The sequence below is a fragment of the Ctenopharyngodon idella genome, chromosome 14, assembly GCF_019924925.1.
Source record: "Ctenopharyngodon idella isolate HZGC_01 chromosome 14, HZGC01, whole genome shotgun sequence".
NCBI lineage: Eukaryota > Metazoa > Chordata > Actinopteri > Cypriniformes > Xenocyprididae > Ctenopharyngodon > Ctenopharyngodon idella.
Genome location: NC_067233.1, coordinates 28,527,147 through 28,543,792, shown reverse-complemented (window position 1 = coordinate 28,543,792; position 16,646 = coordinate 28,527,147). Strand labels below are relative to the sequence as shown.

General features: G+C 37.6%; 2 protein-coding genes across 2 annotated transcripts; one reads left to right on the top strand and one right to left on the bottom strand.

Annotated features, from left to right (window-relative positions):
• The first annotated feature begins 568 nt into the window (after window positions 1-568).
• Window positions 569-4,465, top strand: cetn2 (centrin, EF-hand protein, 2). Its single transcript, XM_051860582.1, has 5 exons — window positions 569-717; window positions 1,182-1,340; window positions 2,027-2,155; window positions 2,238-2,375; window positions 2,473-4,465. The coding sequence occupies exons 1-5, from the start codon at window positions 715-717 to the stop codon at window positions 2,560-2,562; spliced, it is 519 nt and encodes a 172-aa protein (XP_051716542.1). The 5' UTR covers window positions 569-714; the 3' UTR covers window positions 2,563-4,465.
• A 538-nt stretch (window positions 4,466-5,003) lies between these two features.
• Window positions 5,004-15,291, bottom strand: gcna (germ cell nuclear acidic peptidase). The gene is made up of 13 exons (XM_051860569.1): window positions 15,147-15,291; window positions 14,417-14,579; window positions 14,138-14,318; window positions 13,975-14,041; window positions 12,895-12,944; window positions 12,734-12,800; window positions 12,573-12,649; window positions 11,785-12,141; window positions 10,535-10,700; window positions 10,282-10,426; window positions 6,828-6,963; window positions 6,546-6,750; window positions 5,004-5,605 (listed from the first exon to the last, which is right to left on the bottom strand). Exons 2-13 carry the CDS (start codon window positions 14,504-14,506, stop codon window positions 5,374-5,376), a joined length of 1,773 nt encoding a protein of 590 aa, XP_051716529.1. The 5' UTR covers window positions 14,507-14,579; window positions 15,147-15,291; the 3' UTR covers window positions 5,004-5,373.
• Between the last annotated feature and the right edge of the window lie 1,355 nt (window positions 15,292-16,646).

Sequence of the window (16,646 nt, the reverse complement as noted above, 5' to 3'; positions counted from 1 at the left end):
CTAAATGTGTTTGAGTTTATATATTATTTTTATATTATAGGAAAATTTAAGTTAATATAGTGTATTTGTTAATAAAATACTTTTATAAGATATACAAATAATAAAATAGAAGAATAACATGTAAAGGTAATTTACGTACACACAGACAAAATAAATTGCCTGATTTCGGAAAAGCATGCTGCTCTTACTGTTCTCACTATGTAAACATAATAAATAGTAAGAGTAGAATCCGCTGCCTGGTCTGTGTGCAGAAATAACATGACCAGTAACCAGTATGAGCCATTCAGAAATCAGTGCGGTAAAGATCGGCGTGTTTGTGTGGTAATATATTGTGTTCAGGTTTATGGATTTAAGATCAACTTTATAATGCCCCAAGTTATGTGATAAAAGTAACATGTGAACTGGATAGTATTTTATTCTCACAGTTTGCGTTATAATCGGGTGAAGATGCTTTTGTACGAATAGTACGAAATTACGAATCTTACTATGGCGAATAGACTTGATTAATTAGGTTGTGTGGAAGTTGTTTCCTGCAGCCTCCTAATTATTATTCATGAGCAGCTGACTTCCGCCCACTTGCCAACGTCTTCCTTTCAGCCAATCAGTTTGGACTACTGACCGAACGTCACGAAACGTAATTAATATTCATAAGCCAAGCCTTCACCATAGTGTGGTTTATATTATTCTCCTCTTGCTGGTATTCTCTCGGTTAAGATGGTGAGTCACGACGACGGCAACTATGTCGCAATTTGTGTGATTTGTATATTTATTTTTGCGAATAATCAAAGTAGTGTCACTCCCTTTTAGTGTCCGTTTAATTGCCATTATAGTATGTAAAAATTGTGTCACATATGTCATCGTATGTGTTGCTTATTATTGCTACTGGTCTTTCTTTTTAATCGGACAAAATACAGAGAAAATTGTCATCAGTGCATTTAGGATTGAATTTACAACCACGACTAATTAAATGCTAGTCTTATTTAAGAGCAAAGAATTTTATATTCCTCTTATTCTCGATTTCTTTCACCTAACAATCTGTATTATCTCTTATGTGCACCGTCTTATTTATGTTTACAGTTTGTGTATTGTATTTATATACTGTATTGTAATGCACACTGCACTGGACTGGTCCTATTTTAATAAATGTTCTATTTTATTCTATTCTATTCTATATAACACAGGCTACTAGTCCCAAAAGACCATCACTGGGGGCAGTAGCCCCTCGTAAAAAAGCCAATCCAAAGCCTGAACTGACAGAGGAGCAAAGGCAGGAGATCCGAGAGGCGTTTGAGCTCTTTGACACTGATGGTTCTGGTTATATTGAGGTGAAGGAGTTAAAGGTGAGATATAATGCCATGAATTTATTAAAAACATGGACACAGTTTGAGCAGTGTACATGCCAGTGTGCCATTGTTGGCTATATATAGTATATCTCTATACAGAGGGGTCCAAACCCTGAAACCGCGCTGAAAATATTATGATTGTCTTTTAAATTAGGCATGAAACTGAAGCTGCACTAGTCTTTTCTACCCTATTGTGACATATCCGAGTGAAATGGCTTCCCAAACAAGAACAAACGTAGGGCGGGGCTTGATTTTGTCCGTGGGGAATTGATTGGATGGTTGTGGTTTGCTATTGATGGATCTCATGTGAGTGACAGGTTGCCCCACCCTCGCTCGAGTAAACACGTCATCAGAGAAAAAAGAGAAGGTCGTTGCAAGAGGGAGGGGAAGTTATTTTGATTCAAGAACATGAATTTAGAAAAATATTGATGAGATTAATCATTTATAATAAACATTGCAATATTCCATCTAAAAAAAAAGTGTCAATTGATTTCAGGATGACTTTTAACTTGGAATGTTTTAGGATTTAAAAAAAAAATTAAACGAAAAATGTTTGCCATAATGAAATGAATACAAAAATGTAATAATTTTTAATAGCGCTGCCAGACCTTTGGTCTCCACTGTATCTTTATATGACATCTATATGTCAAACTTTCTGTGAGTAATGAAGAATTCTGCTCTAGGTGGCCATGAGAGCGCTGGGGTTTGAGCCTAAAAAGGAGGAAATCAAGAAAATGATTGCAGAGGTTGATAAGGATGCAACTGGAAAGATCTCGTTCAATGATTTTCTGGCAGTGATGAACCAAAAAATGGTAAGGTATTTTTAATAAAAATATTCTAGTTATTCCAGGCAGCTAGAAAAGAAAACTCGTATTGTTGTTTGGAAATCTCTAGGCTGAAAAGGACTCTAAAGAAGAAATTCTTAAAGCTTTCCGGCTGTTTGACGATGACGAGACTGGAAAAATATCTTTCCGGAATCTAAAGAGAGTGGCCAAAGAACTGGGGGAAAACCTCACAGACGAGGAGCTGCAGGTACAAGAACAGTCACACAAACCTGCTCATGATCCGTGATAGATGTTGTCACTATGAATTGGAAAACATTTTTTTTTTCATGTATGGCTGTCTTTAGGAAATGATTGATGAAGCAGACAGAGATGGTGACGGAGAAGTTAACCAGCAGGAATTTCTTCGCATCATGAAGAAAACAAGTTTGTACTGAATGTTATCAGAAGCACAGGAGTATAACAAATATTAATTTCTATGTAAACATATTAGAGTTTTTTATCCTTTCACTGTTTTATGCACCGTACCATTCCAAAACCTTGATGCCTGTCAACCCTAGTGGTCATATCAGATCTGTGCGGGTTTGCCAAATAGCCAAACGTCAGCTGTTTACACACTATAGTCTCAAATCTTACCGGTAAAGATAAAGGTAAACATAACAGAGGTTGTAGTGATTGAGTGAGTCATACAATGATGCACTCAAATATTTTGTCAATCTGTCATTCATTATATGAGCTAATTTTATGTTTAAAAAAAATACATTTGCATTAAAAATAAAGTTTATTTTTAAGTTTTTTTTAAATTATTTTTAATTTTAAAAATGATAATCACAAAAAATAAATGAAAAGTAAGATACATGGATGCTTTACTTGAAATGCGAATTTGGAGGGAAAATGTGCTTAATTTTCCTGACAATACAGACAAAATGTGCTTAATTTTCCTGAAATAGCTGCGTTTACATTCACCCTAATAATCGGGCTAGTAGCAGTATATAAAGTCACATGTAACCACTTCAATCCGAATAAATCGACCCAATCTGATTTGAATTTCATTCAGATTATAGGGGGTGGTTTCAAACCTTTCTAATCCATTCGATAGAACATGTAAACACATGACTGAATTGAAAACCGAAACTAGAATGTTCTGCGCATGTGCGAGGACATAGAAATGACGTACAGACGTATGACGCACAGAACAAGCTGCTGTCGTGTCAATCTAAAAATAAAATTTTCCTGCCAATCATCGTCTGTAAAATGGTGCAGGACAATGTTGTCCCACCAGTCCTTGCATCCACAGACACCTTGTTTTGGGCATGGGAAAGAGCTTTTTTACTGCTTGATAAACATCAGCAGCAAGGCACAAAGCCTCAAGTGCTCATCGTCTTCTAATTAGGACCCAAAATATATAAATATTAAAGGGATAGTTCACCCAAAAAATGAAAATTCTGTCATCATTTACTCACCCTCAAGTAGTTCCAAACCTGTATGAATTTCTTTGTTCTGCTGAACACAAAGGAAGATATTTGGAAGAATGTTAGTAACCAAACAGATTTCGCCCCCCCCCCATTGACTACCGTAGTAGGAAAATAAATACTAGGACAGTCAATGGGGGGGCGAGATCTGTTTGGTTACTGACATTCTTCCAAATTTCTTCCTTTGTGTTCAGCAGAACAAAGAAATTCATACAGGTTTGGAACTACTGATGACAGAATTTAAATTTTTTAGGTTAACTATCCCTTAAAGTCTGCCTTTTAAAACAAACAAAAAATAATGATAAAAAAAGAAGCGATGGTGAGATGATGTACGCACCAACAGCGGATTTCAAAAGATTCATTTCAAATATGAAGCTTGTTACATAAATCAACCCGATCACTTATTTAGAGTTCATGTAAACAGTATGTTCGGATTCATCAATTGGAAATTAAAGGCGTCCATAGCTACTGTCACAATATGAAGAATTAAAATGTTAAATGTATTTTTTCATATGCACTGATATATACATTTAAGTTTCTGCCTTGTGTTTTTTTTAAAAGTATTTATGAATAGTATATCACTTATTAAACAATTCAGAGACCTGTTGAATGATTATTATATTCAAGTTTACAATCCCTTCTGTTGACTTTCACTGCGCTTTCAGGGATGTCTGTACTACAGCCCTTCTCTGTGCCTCAGCTTCAATAGAGGAGATGTCTGCAGTTTTAGTAAATACATACGGTGATCCTGTGGTATTTTTCCTATTTGCACCATCTCTCTTTAAAATTAGTTTCATGTTTTTTTTATTTTTATTTGAGATGCTATTTAAGTATTATTTAAAATAAAATAAATTATATTAAGCAGCCATTGAGATTATTGGTGTTGACCTTTATTCCTCTCTCTTTATTGTCAATTTATTTTCTTGCCCAATTTGACTTACATGATGCAAGCAGAGAATCTTCCTATGGAGGGTAATATTCCGTGTTCAGAACCAACTTCAGTTGTGCTATAAATATATAAGTCTATACATAAAATACACTACCATTCAAAAGATTTTTTTAATTCAGCATTTTTTTGATTAAAGGTGACAATTTTACCAAAGATTTCCATGTTCAGAAAAAAATACGGTTCTTCGGATCTTTTGATGAATCCTGAAAAAAAATGTATGATGGTTTCCACAAAAATATGAAGCAGCAGAACTGTTTTCAACATTGATATTAATCAGAAATGTTAAGTAAAATGTTATTACATTTTACAATATATTACAGGTTATTTCAAATTGTATTTTTTCACAATGTTACTATTTTTACTGCAGTTTTAAACAAATAAATGCAGCCTTGGTGAGCATAAGCATTCAAAATATTAATATTTCATGGGCACAGAATAAAGGGGGGAAAAAAGAAAGTAATAAACCAATTGTTTATTCTGAAAAAATAAAACATCTGAACACAAATAAAACACAAGATGAGGCATAACTAACCAACATGACACACAGACACAAATAACAGAACACGCATTTACCTTTGATAGCAAGAGGTCGATCTTAAGATTTAACAACAAACTCATGAATATGGCTCATATCAAATTTATGGCCTTTGACCATAAATAAAGTTATTTCACAGTATAAAACAAATAAAAACAATCTGATGGAGGGTGACAGGCAGGCAAAAGTCAATATTTCAAGTAAGCTGATGTTGCTTATCAACAGAACTCAAACTAATGCAGCAATCATGATGGTTCGAGGTATGTGAGTCTTGTGTGTGTCTGATCAGAGATCAGCTTTGACTGAGACGTGTCTTGCTGGCGAAGTCGGCACTGAGTTTGCGCATGACCTCAGCGTGACTCTGGCCTGCCAGTTCCTGTCTCGCTGAGCTGTAGTTCTCCTTCACAAAGGAAGCAAAGGGTGTGGGTGCCCGGGGCTTTGAGGGAGTCAACAAAACCAGCTGTCCGGTGCACAAAGCACACACAAACTTCGTTGTGTCCAGTGACTTAGAGTGGCGGCCGATCCTGTGAGGGATATGAACACTGACTATTAGGGACAGCCATCTGTTGGTTAAAGGGTTAGTTCACCCAAAAATGAAATTTCTGTCAGCAAGTACTCATCCTTATGTCATTCCAAACCCGTAAGACCTTCGTTCATCTTCGGAACACATATTAAGATATTTTTGATGAAATCCAAGAGGCATCTGAACCACACATAGGCAGCAACAACATTGCACTTTTCAAGGCCCAGAAAAGGCATCGTTAAAATAGATCATGTGACTACAGTGGTTCAACCTTAATGTTATGAAGCAACGAGAATACTTTTTGTGTGCGCTTCCGGGTTCTATGTCAGAACGCCGTCTCAGTACTGCATCAGCATCACACGCATATGTCGTGCTGCTCACGTGAACAGCGTCAGCCAATAATGAGCCGGCGTTCTGCATAGAACCCAGAAGCGCTGCAGTGTCTCTACAACGTAAACCTCGTAGGAGACTGACGGAAGAGAAGAAATTGCTGAATAAAGTCGTTATTTTTGTTTTGTTTTTGCACACAAAAAGTATTCTCATTTCTTCATGGTTGAACCACTATAGTCACATGGAATACTTTAATGATGCCTTTGCTACCTCTCTGGGCCTTGAAAAGTGCAATGACATTGCTGCCTATGTGTGGTTCAGAAATCTCTCGGATTTCATCAAAAATATCTTAATTTGTGTTCCAAAGATGAACGAAGGTCTTGCGGGTGTGGAATGACATGAGGGTGAGTACTTTATGACGGTGAATTCATGTGACCAAACTGTTGTGAAATCTGTGTAGGAAAATATTTCGCTCACACAGAACTTCAGATCACATGGATTCCTATTAAAATGACTGGATTTCACCCATGGAAATTGCCAAACAATGGTAAATGTGACAGTACCTTAAAAATGTGACCCATAGCAGCAAATCAAGACAATTCTGTACTTACGTGTTCTTACAGCGGTTACACTGATATTGGTATTTGTAGTTGATGTCGTAACTGTGGCAGCGGGTAACCATCGGTAGCTCAGGATGTGCCAGCATTGCTTTATGGGCATGAAGCCTCCAGAACGGCCCGTGGCCGTCACGAACATTGTTTATGAGCCATGTGGCAGCATGACACATTTCATGGACTAACGTATCCCGTAAGCGATCTATAAGTGGAAACACACTGTGTTTATTGCCAAGTATCAAGAGCTGTTGAGAATTTCAAAACCGTAATGACAAGTACCTGCAGAGTCGCACACTTTGTCAGACAGCTCAATGCGGGCGTATCGTTTCCCAGTGCCGCGCTCCTGGCCTGAGATGCAATATCCTGCTGTCTTACGCATCTTCTTGTTCCATGTGACAGACATGTCGGTGGGAAGCTGAGGGGTTGGAATTTATATTTAAAATTAGTGATTTTAAAACAACCAGAGGCTTTTCCCCCCCATTCTGCACTACTGCCCTGCATCTTGAGTTTTAAAACGCAAAAAAACGCATTCTGTGTGAATGGTGGTTGTCGCCATCGGTCGGTGTCTGTTGGTGCAGTGTTAATTAGCCTAAAAGTATTGTGACTGGTTGCCAGTGCATTGCTATGCCATTGCTAAGGTGTTCTACAGGGTTTTAAAGAGTGTTATTATGCAGTTGCAGCTGGGTGCTTACTGGCTCAGGTTAAAGGGTTAGTTAACCCAAAAATGAAAATTCTGTCATTAATTACTCACCCTCATGTCGTTCCATACCCGCAAGACCTTCGTTCATCATCGAAACACAAATTAAGATATTTTTCATAAAATCCAATGGCTCAGTGAGGCCTCCATTGCCAGCAAGACAATTAACACTTTCAATACCCAGAAAGCTACTAAAGACGTATTTAAAACAGTTCATGTGACTACAGTGGTTCAACCTTAAATGTTATGAAGCGACGAGAATACTTTTTGTGCGCCAAAAAAAACAAAATAATGACTAATATCTAGTGATGGGCGATTTCAAAACACCGCTTCATGAAGCTTCGAAGCTTTACGAATCTTTTGTTTCGAATCAGTGGTTTGGAGTGTGCATTTAAGTGTTTCGAAATTTCAATGGTTCACCACTGGGGGGCGTGACTTTGGCAGTTTGATACACGCTCCAAATAACTGATTTGAAACAAAAGATTCGTAAAGCTTCAAAGCTTCATGAAGCGGTGTTTTGAAATCACCCATCACTAGATATTGTTGAATAAAGTCGTTATTTTGGCGCACAAAAAGTATTCTCGTCACTTCATAACATTAAGGTTGAACCACTGTAGTCACATGAACTCTTTTAAATATGTCTTTAGCAGCTTTCTGGGCATTGAAAAAGGGAGTGTTCTTGCTGGCGATGCAGGCCTCACTGAGCCATCGGATTTTATCAAAAATATCTCAATTTTTGTCTTCCAAAGATGAACAAAGGTCTTATGGGTGTGGAACGACATGAGGGCGAGTAATTAATGACAATTTTCATTTTTGGGTGAACTAACCCTTTAAAGAGGCCACCCTCAGGTCTCTATAATATTCTGGATTAGTGGTTGACCGATATATTGCCAAGGCCGACGTTATCAGCCGGTATTTGGCAATTTTTAATCATTTATCTTCTTGTGTGCAGAGGCTGCATTAAATGTCTGTACTGTAAATGTCTGTGCATAATGGTCTGTCCATGTGATGGATTCAAGTAGTGTTAACTAGATAGAATTCAGCTGTCACTGGACATTAGAGGTCAACCAATTGAGCGGTTTTGCCAATTAATCAGCACCGATAACCGATTGTTCGAACAATCCGTTATCGGCAAAAGTCCATATCGATGGTTTTTCCAGGTTGCGTCCATTGCTGGAGCGGCTGAGAAGTGTTCATTGTCACTATATAGCATGAGAGCGGCCTCTAGAGGCGAAATAAAACCATCACTGATGCCTCGTGGTGCTGCATTAGTAGAGAAAGAACAGCAGTATGTTTGCCATCGAGGTTGAGAGGACGCCAACATTACTAGTACCTCAAACGGTTAAAACAATGTGACAAAAACAACCGCAAGTCCAACCGAAATGTTTAATGTCACGATTGTTACCAATTTTAATTCGATTATATCCAGCTAGTCGCTTTTATGCATTCGTTATCCAGCGAAGTTGCATATTTAAAGCTAGTGATGTGAGAAAGCAAATTGATATGTTCATGCAGCCGAGAGAAACATTAAAGGATTAGTTCACTTTCAAATGAAAATTAGCCCAAGCTTTACTCACGCTCAAGCCATCCTAGGTGTATAAGACTTTCTTCTTTCTGATGAACACAATCAGAGATTTATTAATACGTATCCTGACACATCCGCGCTTTATAAATGGCAGTGAGCGGGATCAATGACTATGAGCTGAAGAAAGTGCATCCATTCACATCCATCCATCATAAACATATTCCACACGGCTCCGGGGGGTTAATAAAGGCCTTCTGAAGCAGAGCAATGCAATTGTGTAAAAAAAAAATATCCATATTTAACAAGTTATGAAGTAAAATATTTAGCTTCTGCCAGACCGCCTTCTGTATTCAAATTACGGAAAAAAAAAACGGAACTAGCGTCGCGTCACTTAAGTTTGTTTCCGTAAGTTGAATAGGAAAGGCGTAGGACGTAGGCTAGCATAAGCATTTTGAACTGCAAGAGTTTTACACTTTCTTTGCAAGTAGAATACAGAAGGCAGTCTGGCGGAAGCTAGATATTTTACTTCATAACTTGTTAAATATGGATATTTTTCTTACACAAACGCATCACTTTGCTTCAAAAGGCCTTTATTAACCCCCTGAAGCCGTGTGGAATATGTTTATGATGGATGAATGTGGATGGAGGCACTTTCTTCAGCTCATAATTGTTTGGTAACGCTTACTGCCATTATATATCGGATGTGTCAGGATATTTATTAATAAATCTCAGGTTGTGTTCATCAGAAAGAGGAAAGTCATATACACCTAGGATGCCTTGAGGGTGAGTAAAGCTTTGGCTAATTTTTATTTGAAAGTGAACTAATCCTTTAACAAATCAAAAATGTATCCTAGTTCAGTTCTTTTTTATTGTCACTGTAATACATATTTTGTTATTTTGATTAGATAATCAAGTGTTCTAAAATAGAAGCAAATCAAGTGAGAGTATACATACATTTCATTAACTCATTAACATTAACTAAGGTTAATAAAAGTATTATTCATTTGTTAATTTCAACATTTTTAGATTTCAAAGTTGTATCTCTTAACAGTTAATTCACTATGAACTAACATGAATGATCAAGATATACTTATATATATTTATATTAAAAAAGTACAGTACATTGTCATGGTTCAACACTTTTTTTTTTTTTCCCCATTCAGTATCCATTTTAAAAACTAATCGGTTGATTAATCAGTTATCGGCCAGCGTGGTCCAACCTAGTGATTGTTATCTGCAAAATCGGTCCACTTCTACTGGCCATGCACAAGTAACAACTTTAAATCCTTGATTTCAAACTATGCTGCACTATTTCCAGTTGGCCGCTCCATTAAAGGAGGGACTAAAGCAGAAGTCTCAATTTAACATGCAATACACACAGTGAATACGACATGAATACGGTGTGGGTTTAAACAAACCTCTAACCCTAAATATTAGACCTAGTGATATGAGTGCCTGAGCAAAAACCACTAATAATTACTACAAATGCAATTGCAGGTTTTCACATGTACCTTACTGTCAAACACGCTGGTGTTGTAGAGCTGGTAGAGTTTGCTGGTCAGCTCCTCTTTGTTCTGTTTGAAGCTGCGGCAGTACAACGATCCAGGTACAGACAGAGACTGCAGGAAGCAGCCTGGAGTTTTACAAACCACCACTCTGACAAACAGGAACAGCAGGATATGAATGTCATGAACGACACTGCTGATGGCATGTATACGATCCTCAGAAAGGCAGATCTGGGGAGATTCAGAGGGTCAGCAGTACCTGCTGTTGGGAGGAGCTCTGGGTTCAGTATGGCTCACTGGTCTGCTGCTGGGTGTCCGATGCACTGGGGTCTGGATTATGGACGGTCCATTAACTGGTAACTGGCTACCAGCTTTCTTACCCCTGGCAGATGGTGTCGACAAACAGGGAGGTCGTGGTTTGGGTTCTACATGGAGAGAGAAAAACAATTCTTAAAATAATCAATAAAAGAGAAAACAGAAAACAAAATACTTAGTTCCACTTGCAATTATAGCTGGAAACTATGCAGATATAATTTAGATCCAGACTTTTGCTGGAAAGCGATGTCATATGGGGATTTGTTTATCATTTTCAATTGATACTTCAAAGATTATCACAACTCATTTCAACAATAAAATTGATAACCTTTGGTAACCAGGGCTGTAGCTGGTGTATCCAGGGCAAGTTGTTGCTGTGAACCCCCTTGAAATCAGTTGAAATCACATTCCGGGGGCAAAGCAAAGGACAAGCACACTTATATGCATGTCAGTAGCTATGCATCCATCCATCTTTTTTTTTTATGCACATTTTGGGATATTTCATAAAAAATAAAATTAAAAAAAAAACCTAGATGGAAAGGTTTTTATTTGTATACAATAAGACAACGTGCATAAACTACAATGGAAACACATTTACCAAATAAATCCTTCGATGCGCAACAAAAACTTTATGTGATCTTGCCTAAGAAGAGGGTGTGATTGGATAACCAGCGGACCAATTGCACCACAGCATCTCAAATGTTGGTTTAGTGGTTCTGAAACGCCTTAGCCAAAGTCTGTCATCAGAATGACTGGATTTAATTCCCTCCCAGAAGCGTCTCATATGTTTGCTTTCCCAAAAACCAGCATCCAAATGCAAGTGTACATGAGAGTTTATTGCGTTTGATCTGCCGCTCTGAGACGCAATGCTTTTATGATGGAGGAAAAAACAGCAACAGCTTCTTCCCCGATTGCAGCAACTTTGGTACTTTATTCGCAAATGTTTTATGCGATATTCCAATTTTGTGCACAAGTTAAACGCGCAAATTTTGATGTAAACAACAAGCAATAAATGTTTTTCATTCATTTACCACACATCAAATCAAACCTACTCTAAAAATCTGCTTATGAATCCTGAATATTTAAGGTAGTCAGTATTGTCACTCTCATTCATAAGTGAATTGTGTCAACTACATTCAAGACTCCAAACAGGACTGAACCATATTCTGCTGCTGTGTGAACTGTGAGCCGTACCTGGAGGCGGCTTTGGGCTCGCAAGTGTTCTGCCTCCTAGACTCTGATTTTGTCTGACTCTGTCCAGTAAAGACTGGAACTCCTCCTCAGAGCTGCATGTGTCATCTCGACTGCTGTGTGTCGTCACAGTGACTGCTGGTGGAGGAACACGAGGTTTTGCAGTCTCCTCTCTGTTTTTACTTGTGGTGTGAAGTTCCTCTGACGGTGGACGGCTGTGTCTGGTCCTCCAGGTGCTCTTAATAACAACATTACTGTCGTCATCACTGTCGCTTAGGAAGACTGGAGAATTGCAGTGAAGTGGAGGTTGTTTCTCTGTCTTCTGAACTGATTTAGGAGTTCTAGCAGTCTTGGCTTTCCCTGTACAGAAGAAACAGAATTTGTTAGATACACTGTGTTCACAAAAAAAAAAAAAAAAACAACAACATTAAAACTTGATCTAGTGGCTATTATATATGAAAGGAACAGTGGTGTCTGATCCATGAATGAATAATTCACAACGGTTTGCAAAGTGGATCAACAGATTCATTAATTAACAGACACAAAGAATCACTGGTTTACAAATATGATGACCAGACATCAGAAGCAAATCCAATTTATATATATATATATATATATATATATATTTTTTTTTTTTTTTTTTTTTTGTAGATCTAGAAAGTGTTGACAGCTTTACAAAGTCTTATGCCATTTGGATCAAGGGAACATTTTTTATTTCAGCAAACGTCATTTGAGATCAAAAAGACCCCGAACAGCTTACACGGGTTAAACGTACTCAAAGATAAGCATACCTTTATTAATGGAAGGCTTCCTCTCAGTGACAAAATCATCATCAGATGACATGCTGTCCACTATGAAGCGTTTCAAACTAAGGGGTGAAATAATAACTGGTGATTGACAGTCATGGTGATATATTGAAGAACTGGTTTAAGGCAAATTGTGTTACACTGACCTGTCATCACTGCTACTCACAGACTGCGATCGCACTTTAGCCTTTGGGGTTTTCACTTGATTTAAAACTAAAAAAAAAATAAAAAATGCAAATGTAAAAATTGTGTGTGACATCTGTCAACATCAGTTATTTGATTTGAAAGCAGTTGATAGAGAACTTACATATTTCAAATTCATCATCACTATCTGAAGACAAAACTTTAATTGGTTCCCTAAGGGGAAAAAAAAAAAAAAAAGTTATTTAGCTTTACCTCGTGTCAAGGTGTTGATGATGTTAATATAGTGAATATATAGCCACAGCAAGCAGGGAGTCACTATTCACCATACAACAATCCCTACTGCCTGAAATTCCCTCTCACATGGATTCCTATTGAAATGACTGGATTTTGCCCTAGAAAATTTGCGGTAAAGACAGCGGTAAATGTGCCCACACCTTTATCGCTGTTATAAAATGATTAGTAGATAATACTATTAAAGAGGAACTATTATGCCCTTTAACAGTCTTGATTTTGTTTTTGGGCTCTACTAGAACAGGTTTTCATGCTTGAATTTTCATTATTTTCCCATATTTGACATTGTTGCAGCTCCTCTCTTCCCAGTCTGCCAGTAATGCTCTGTTTAGTTCCTGTCTCTATTGGAAACTATTGGAGAGAGTTGTTTCCCGTCCCCTCCTCCTCAGACTCGACGCTCACGTGGGTTGCCAGATTGAGGTCAAGCAACAGGAACGAGCGCAATTGCTAATGGAAGGCGAGGAGACTTACATACTCTAAGTTGATTTATCCAGTTTTTAATATGCTCCGTTCATAGAGATTTTTAGATTTTGGTCGGGTGGAATCTGCAATCTCTGACTCAGTTTGTTTGCTGGCTTTCATGGCTGTGTTTTCCACCAACTGGCAACCCGGGTGTCAATACAATTGGCTAAATTGGCAGTGGGCGGAATCACTCAGACGGAATAAAAAAACAAACAGACATTCCGACACGGAACGCACATTTCAAAGTAGAATAACTTTTCATGTTTCCTAAACATAAGCAACCACATTATGGTTTTTTTTTGTGTTTTAGAACGGTCACAAAATTATACACAGCACCTTTAAATATTTTTTGTAAATTAAGAAAATTCATTGAATACAATCCTTCTGCTAGGAAATATGATCCCCGATTGCTGTTTGTACAGCAGCTGGTTAATGTGTCTGGCATCAAAGCTGTATAGTAAAGTATGTTTCAAATTTATAAGATTCTCACCTTGGTTTCTGGGCAGCTGATGCAGACTGTTTAAATGTGGATTTTGGTGTAGCCTTTGCAGCAAGAACTGTGGAAATAAAAATCAAATATAAAAATAATAATTCATTCATTCACATAACATAAGAATCCATGCAAGCAGTTACAGTGTAAAACCGAAACTTACACTTATCAAAGTCCTCATCATCTGACGACAACAGCACGTGATCCTGTCGAGATGGATTCTCTTTCCCTGAGCCATCAGTGTCAGACAGCAGCAGTCGGTGTGCTGGATCTGAGCCTGAGAACGGGTTCGAGTTAAAACTGCCCAGCGCTGGACGTCTGCTCTTCTTCAAGCTCTTCCTCAACTGCAATAACAGCAAGAGACATTTGAAGGACAGGCTCTAATGAGACATCATGGGATGTGTTGTTTGTAAATGACATATGTTCATTATAAATACTACACCTTCTCTTCAGCTTTATCAAGACCACCATCTCTGTCCCAGCCCAGTTTTTCAGAGACTCTCTGAAAAAGCGATACAGTGCCGGAATCCATCGCCGTTTGAAATTTGGAAAACACCTGATCAGCACCTGAGCACTTCACTCTCCTGTTGTCACGGCAATTAAACCTGAACACATGAAAAAGAGATAAAACTGTGCAGTTTTAAAGAAAAGGCACTCTCTTGTTAGAAAGCCCCAAGGTTTGACCTGAAATGGTCAAATACATTTACAAATGTAAAAGAATCTGGACTGAGCTGCTGTAACTAATGATGTCTTCAAGTGTTATTATACTCAATCTAAGGCCTTTTCATGTGTTTGCATTAAAATAGATTAATAAATAAAATATTGAATATATATAATGAATACAATACATGATAGTTGAAAAGTATAAAACTATAGTAATATTAAACAATACAGTATTATAACTCTAATACAATATTCCAAAGCTGTGAATACGTGCAAAAATAGAAAATAAACATTAACATATAACTAAAATTAAACCATATAAGATAACAAATTCCAACATTTGTGAACGCTTAATATCTATTTATCATATTTGTCGGCGTTTTTCGTGTCCGCAACATCATCTCGCTTCTGTGGTTCACTTAATAATCGACCATGTGACAAACGCACACGCTTAACATACTAGCAAAAAGTTCAGCTTTAGCCAAAAATATTTCGTTTGCTCAACATACCTTGTAAAAGCGGATTTAATATATCGCGCCTTCAATCAAATGAGCAGAGCTTTAAATTTTAAACCATCAGCTCAGTGAGCGACCGTGTAACAACGTTCAAATTTAGCCAACCGGAACTTGTCATCAGCCTGAGGAAAAAAAAAACTTCCGGTCTCAGCAGCGCTCCTAGTTTTTATAATTATATAACACAGACCTAGTACATCTTAGTAGTGCATCTGATTTGCAAAAAAGCCTAATATTTCATAAATAAATACATTTTCGTTAACGTACAGTTTGTTTTTTCACAAATTAGGAATGAAGATTTTTCAAATTATATATCTGCTTTAATGCACTGTATAACAAATAATAACAAAAGCAGTCAAAAGGCAAATGTTTCGGTTTTAATGACAGAAAGAAGTAGCCTATTAACTTGCAATCTTTCAAAAAATATTTAATGTCTATATCTTTACAAACACAAATTCATAAATAAATAAATAAGCTGTTTTCATAAAATGTAAAATTTTTTGCCACTGTTTGAACGTAGAAAATGCCCACAGATGTGGCAGAAAACATCTGGGTCATGTTTGCATTTTCTGGCCATAATAGTGTATACATGTGAAAGAATTGAACAAATAGTTGTATCATGGGGCCAGTTGCATAAACATAGCCATTATGTTAAGACAGTAGTTGCGTCCCAAATGACGCACTATACACTATGCACTTATACACTATGCACTTATACACTATGTACTTATGCACTATGTACTCATCCGTGTAGTGCGTGAATTGTAGGTTATTTTGTCATTTAACATTGGAGTCTAATCCCCTCTCGCCCTCCGCAACGTAATTAAAGCTACGACAATTGAGTGCATGAAGTGTCCGACATTCCACACTTTGTTTTTTCCGTTAATTTAGTGCATCATCCGAGTATTTAAAGTGCACTTTTTCTTTTTGGAATTTCGCACTATTTGTACTTAAAAACGTCATAGAATAGTGCATAAGTATGTGAATTGGGACGCACCTAGTGTCTTAAGAACTAGTATGACTCACTAGCAGTTAAATTGATGACTAACTAGTTAGGCTGCATCTGAAATACTCTCTTTAGTAGGTAGTGGTACTTATTTTGAATAAGTAATTACTTATAAGAACTTTTACGACTGCTAAAAAAGTATATTCTAGCAAGTGTCTGTAGTATGAATGTAATCTGGATGTACTACATTCGCCATGTTGTCATTATCATGTGACCTACCAGCGTCAGTTGCGTCGCTTAACTGCCATTCACAAATCCTCTCCCGTGGCCTCATGGGATTGTAAGGCCCTGTCCCAAATGGCACACTTCATATGCACTTTCGGTCTTGTGGACTTATAATGGCTGCCGTGTGACCGTGTCCGTTAAGTCCATGAGACCGTAGGGTGTCCCATTTGTCACGCGCCCTCAATGCGCACTTTTGCTGAGCCCGCACTGAAGCGAGCTCCGCAGCAGACTTCTTCTCGACAGTCAAAGCAGCGTTATGTTAAGGA

What these genes read in the sequence shown, in the direction of transcription:
- cetn2 (XM_051860582.1), top strand. An exon ending in TTGAGGTGAAGGAGTTAAAG is followed by an intron (nt 1,341 to 2,026) that starts GTGAGATATAAT and finishes ATTCTGCTCTAG; the next exon opens with GTGGCCATGAGAGCGCTGGG. An exon ending in TCACAGACGAGGAGCTGCAG is followed by an intron (nt 2,376 to 2,472) that starts GTACAAGAACAG and finishes GGCTGTCTTTAG; the next exon opens with GAAATGATTGATGAAGCAGA.
- gcna (XM_051860569.1), bottom strand. Translation starts at nt 14,506, where the DNA reads ATGGATTCCGGCACTGTATCGCTTTTTCAGAGAGTCTCTGAAAAACTG. An exon ending in TGATGAGGACTTTGATAAGT is followed by an intron (nt 14,042 to 14,137) that starts GTAAGTTTCGGT and finishes TTATTTCCACAG; the next exon opens with TTCTTGCTGCAAAGGCTACA. An exon ending in CAAAGTGTGCGACTCTGCAG is followed by an intron (nt 6,751 to 6,827) that starts GTACTTGTCATT and finishes TTCCACTTATAG; the next exon opens with ATCGCTTACGGGATACGTTA.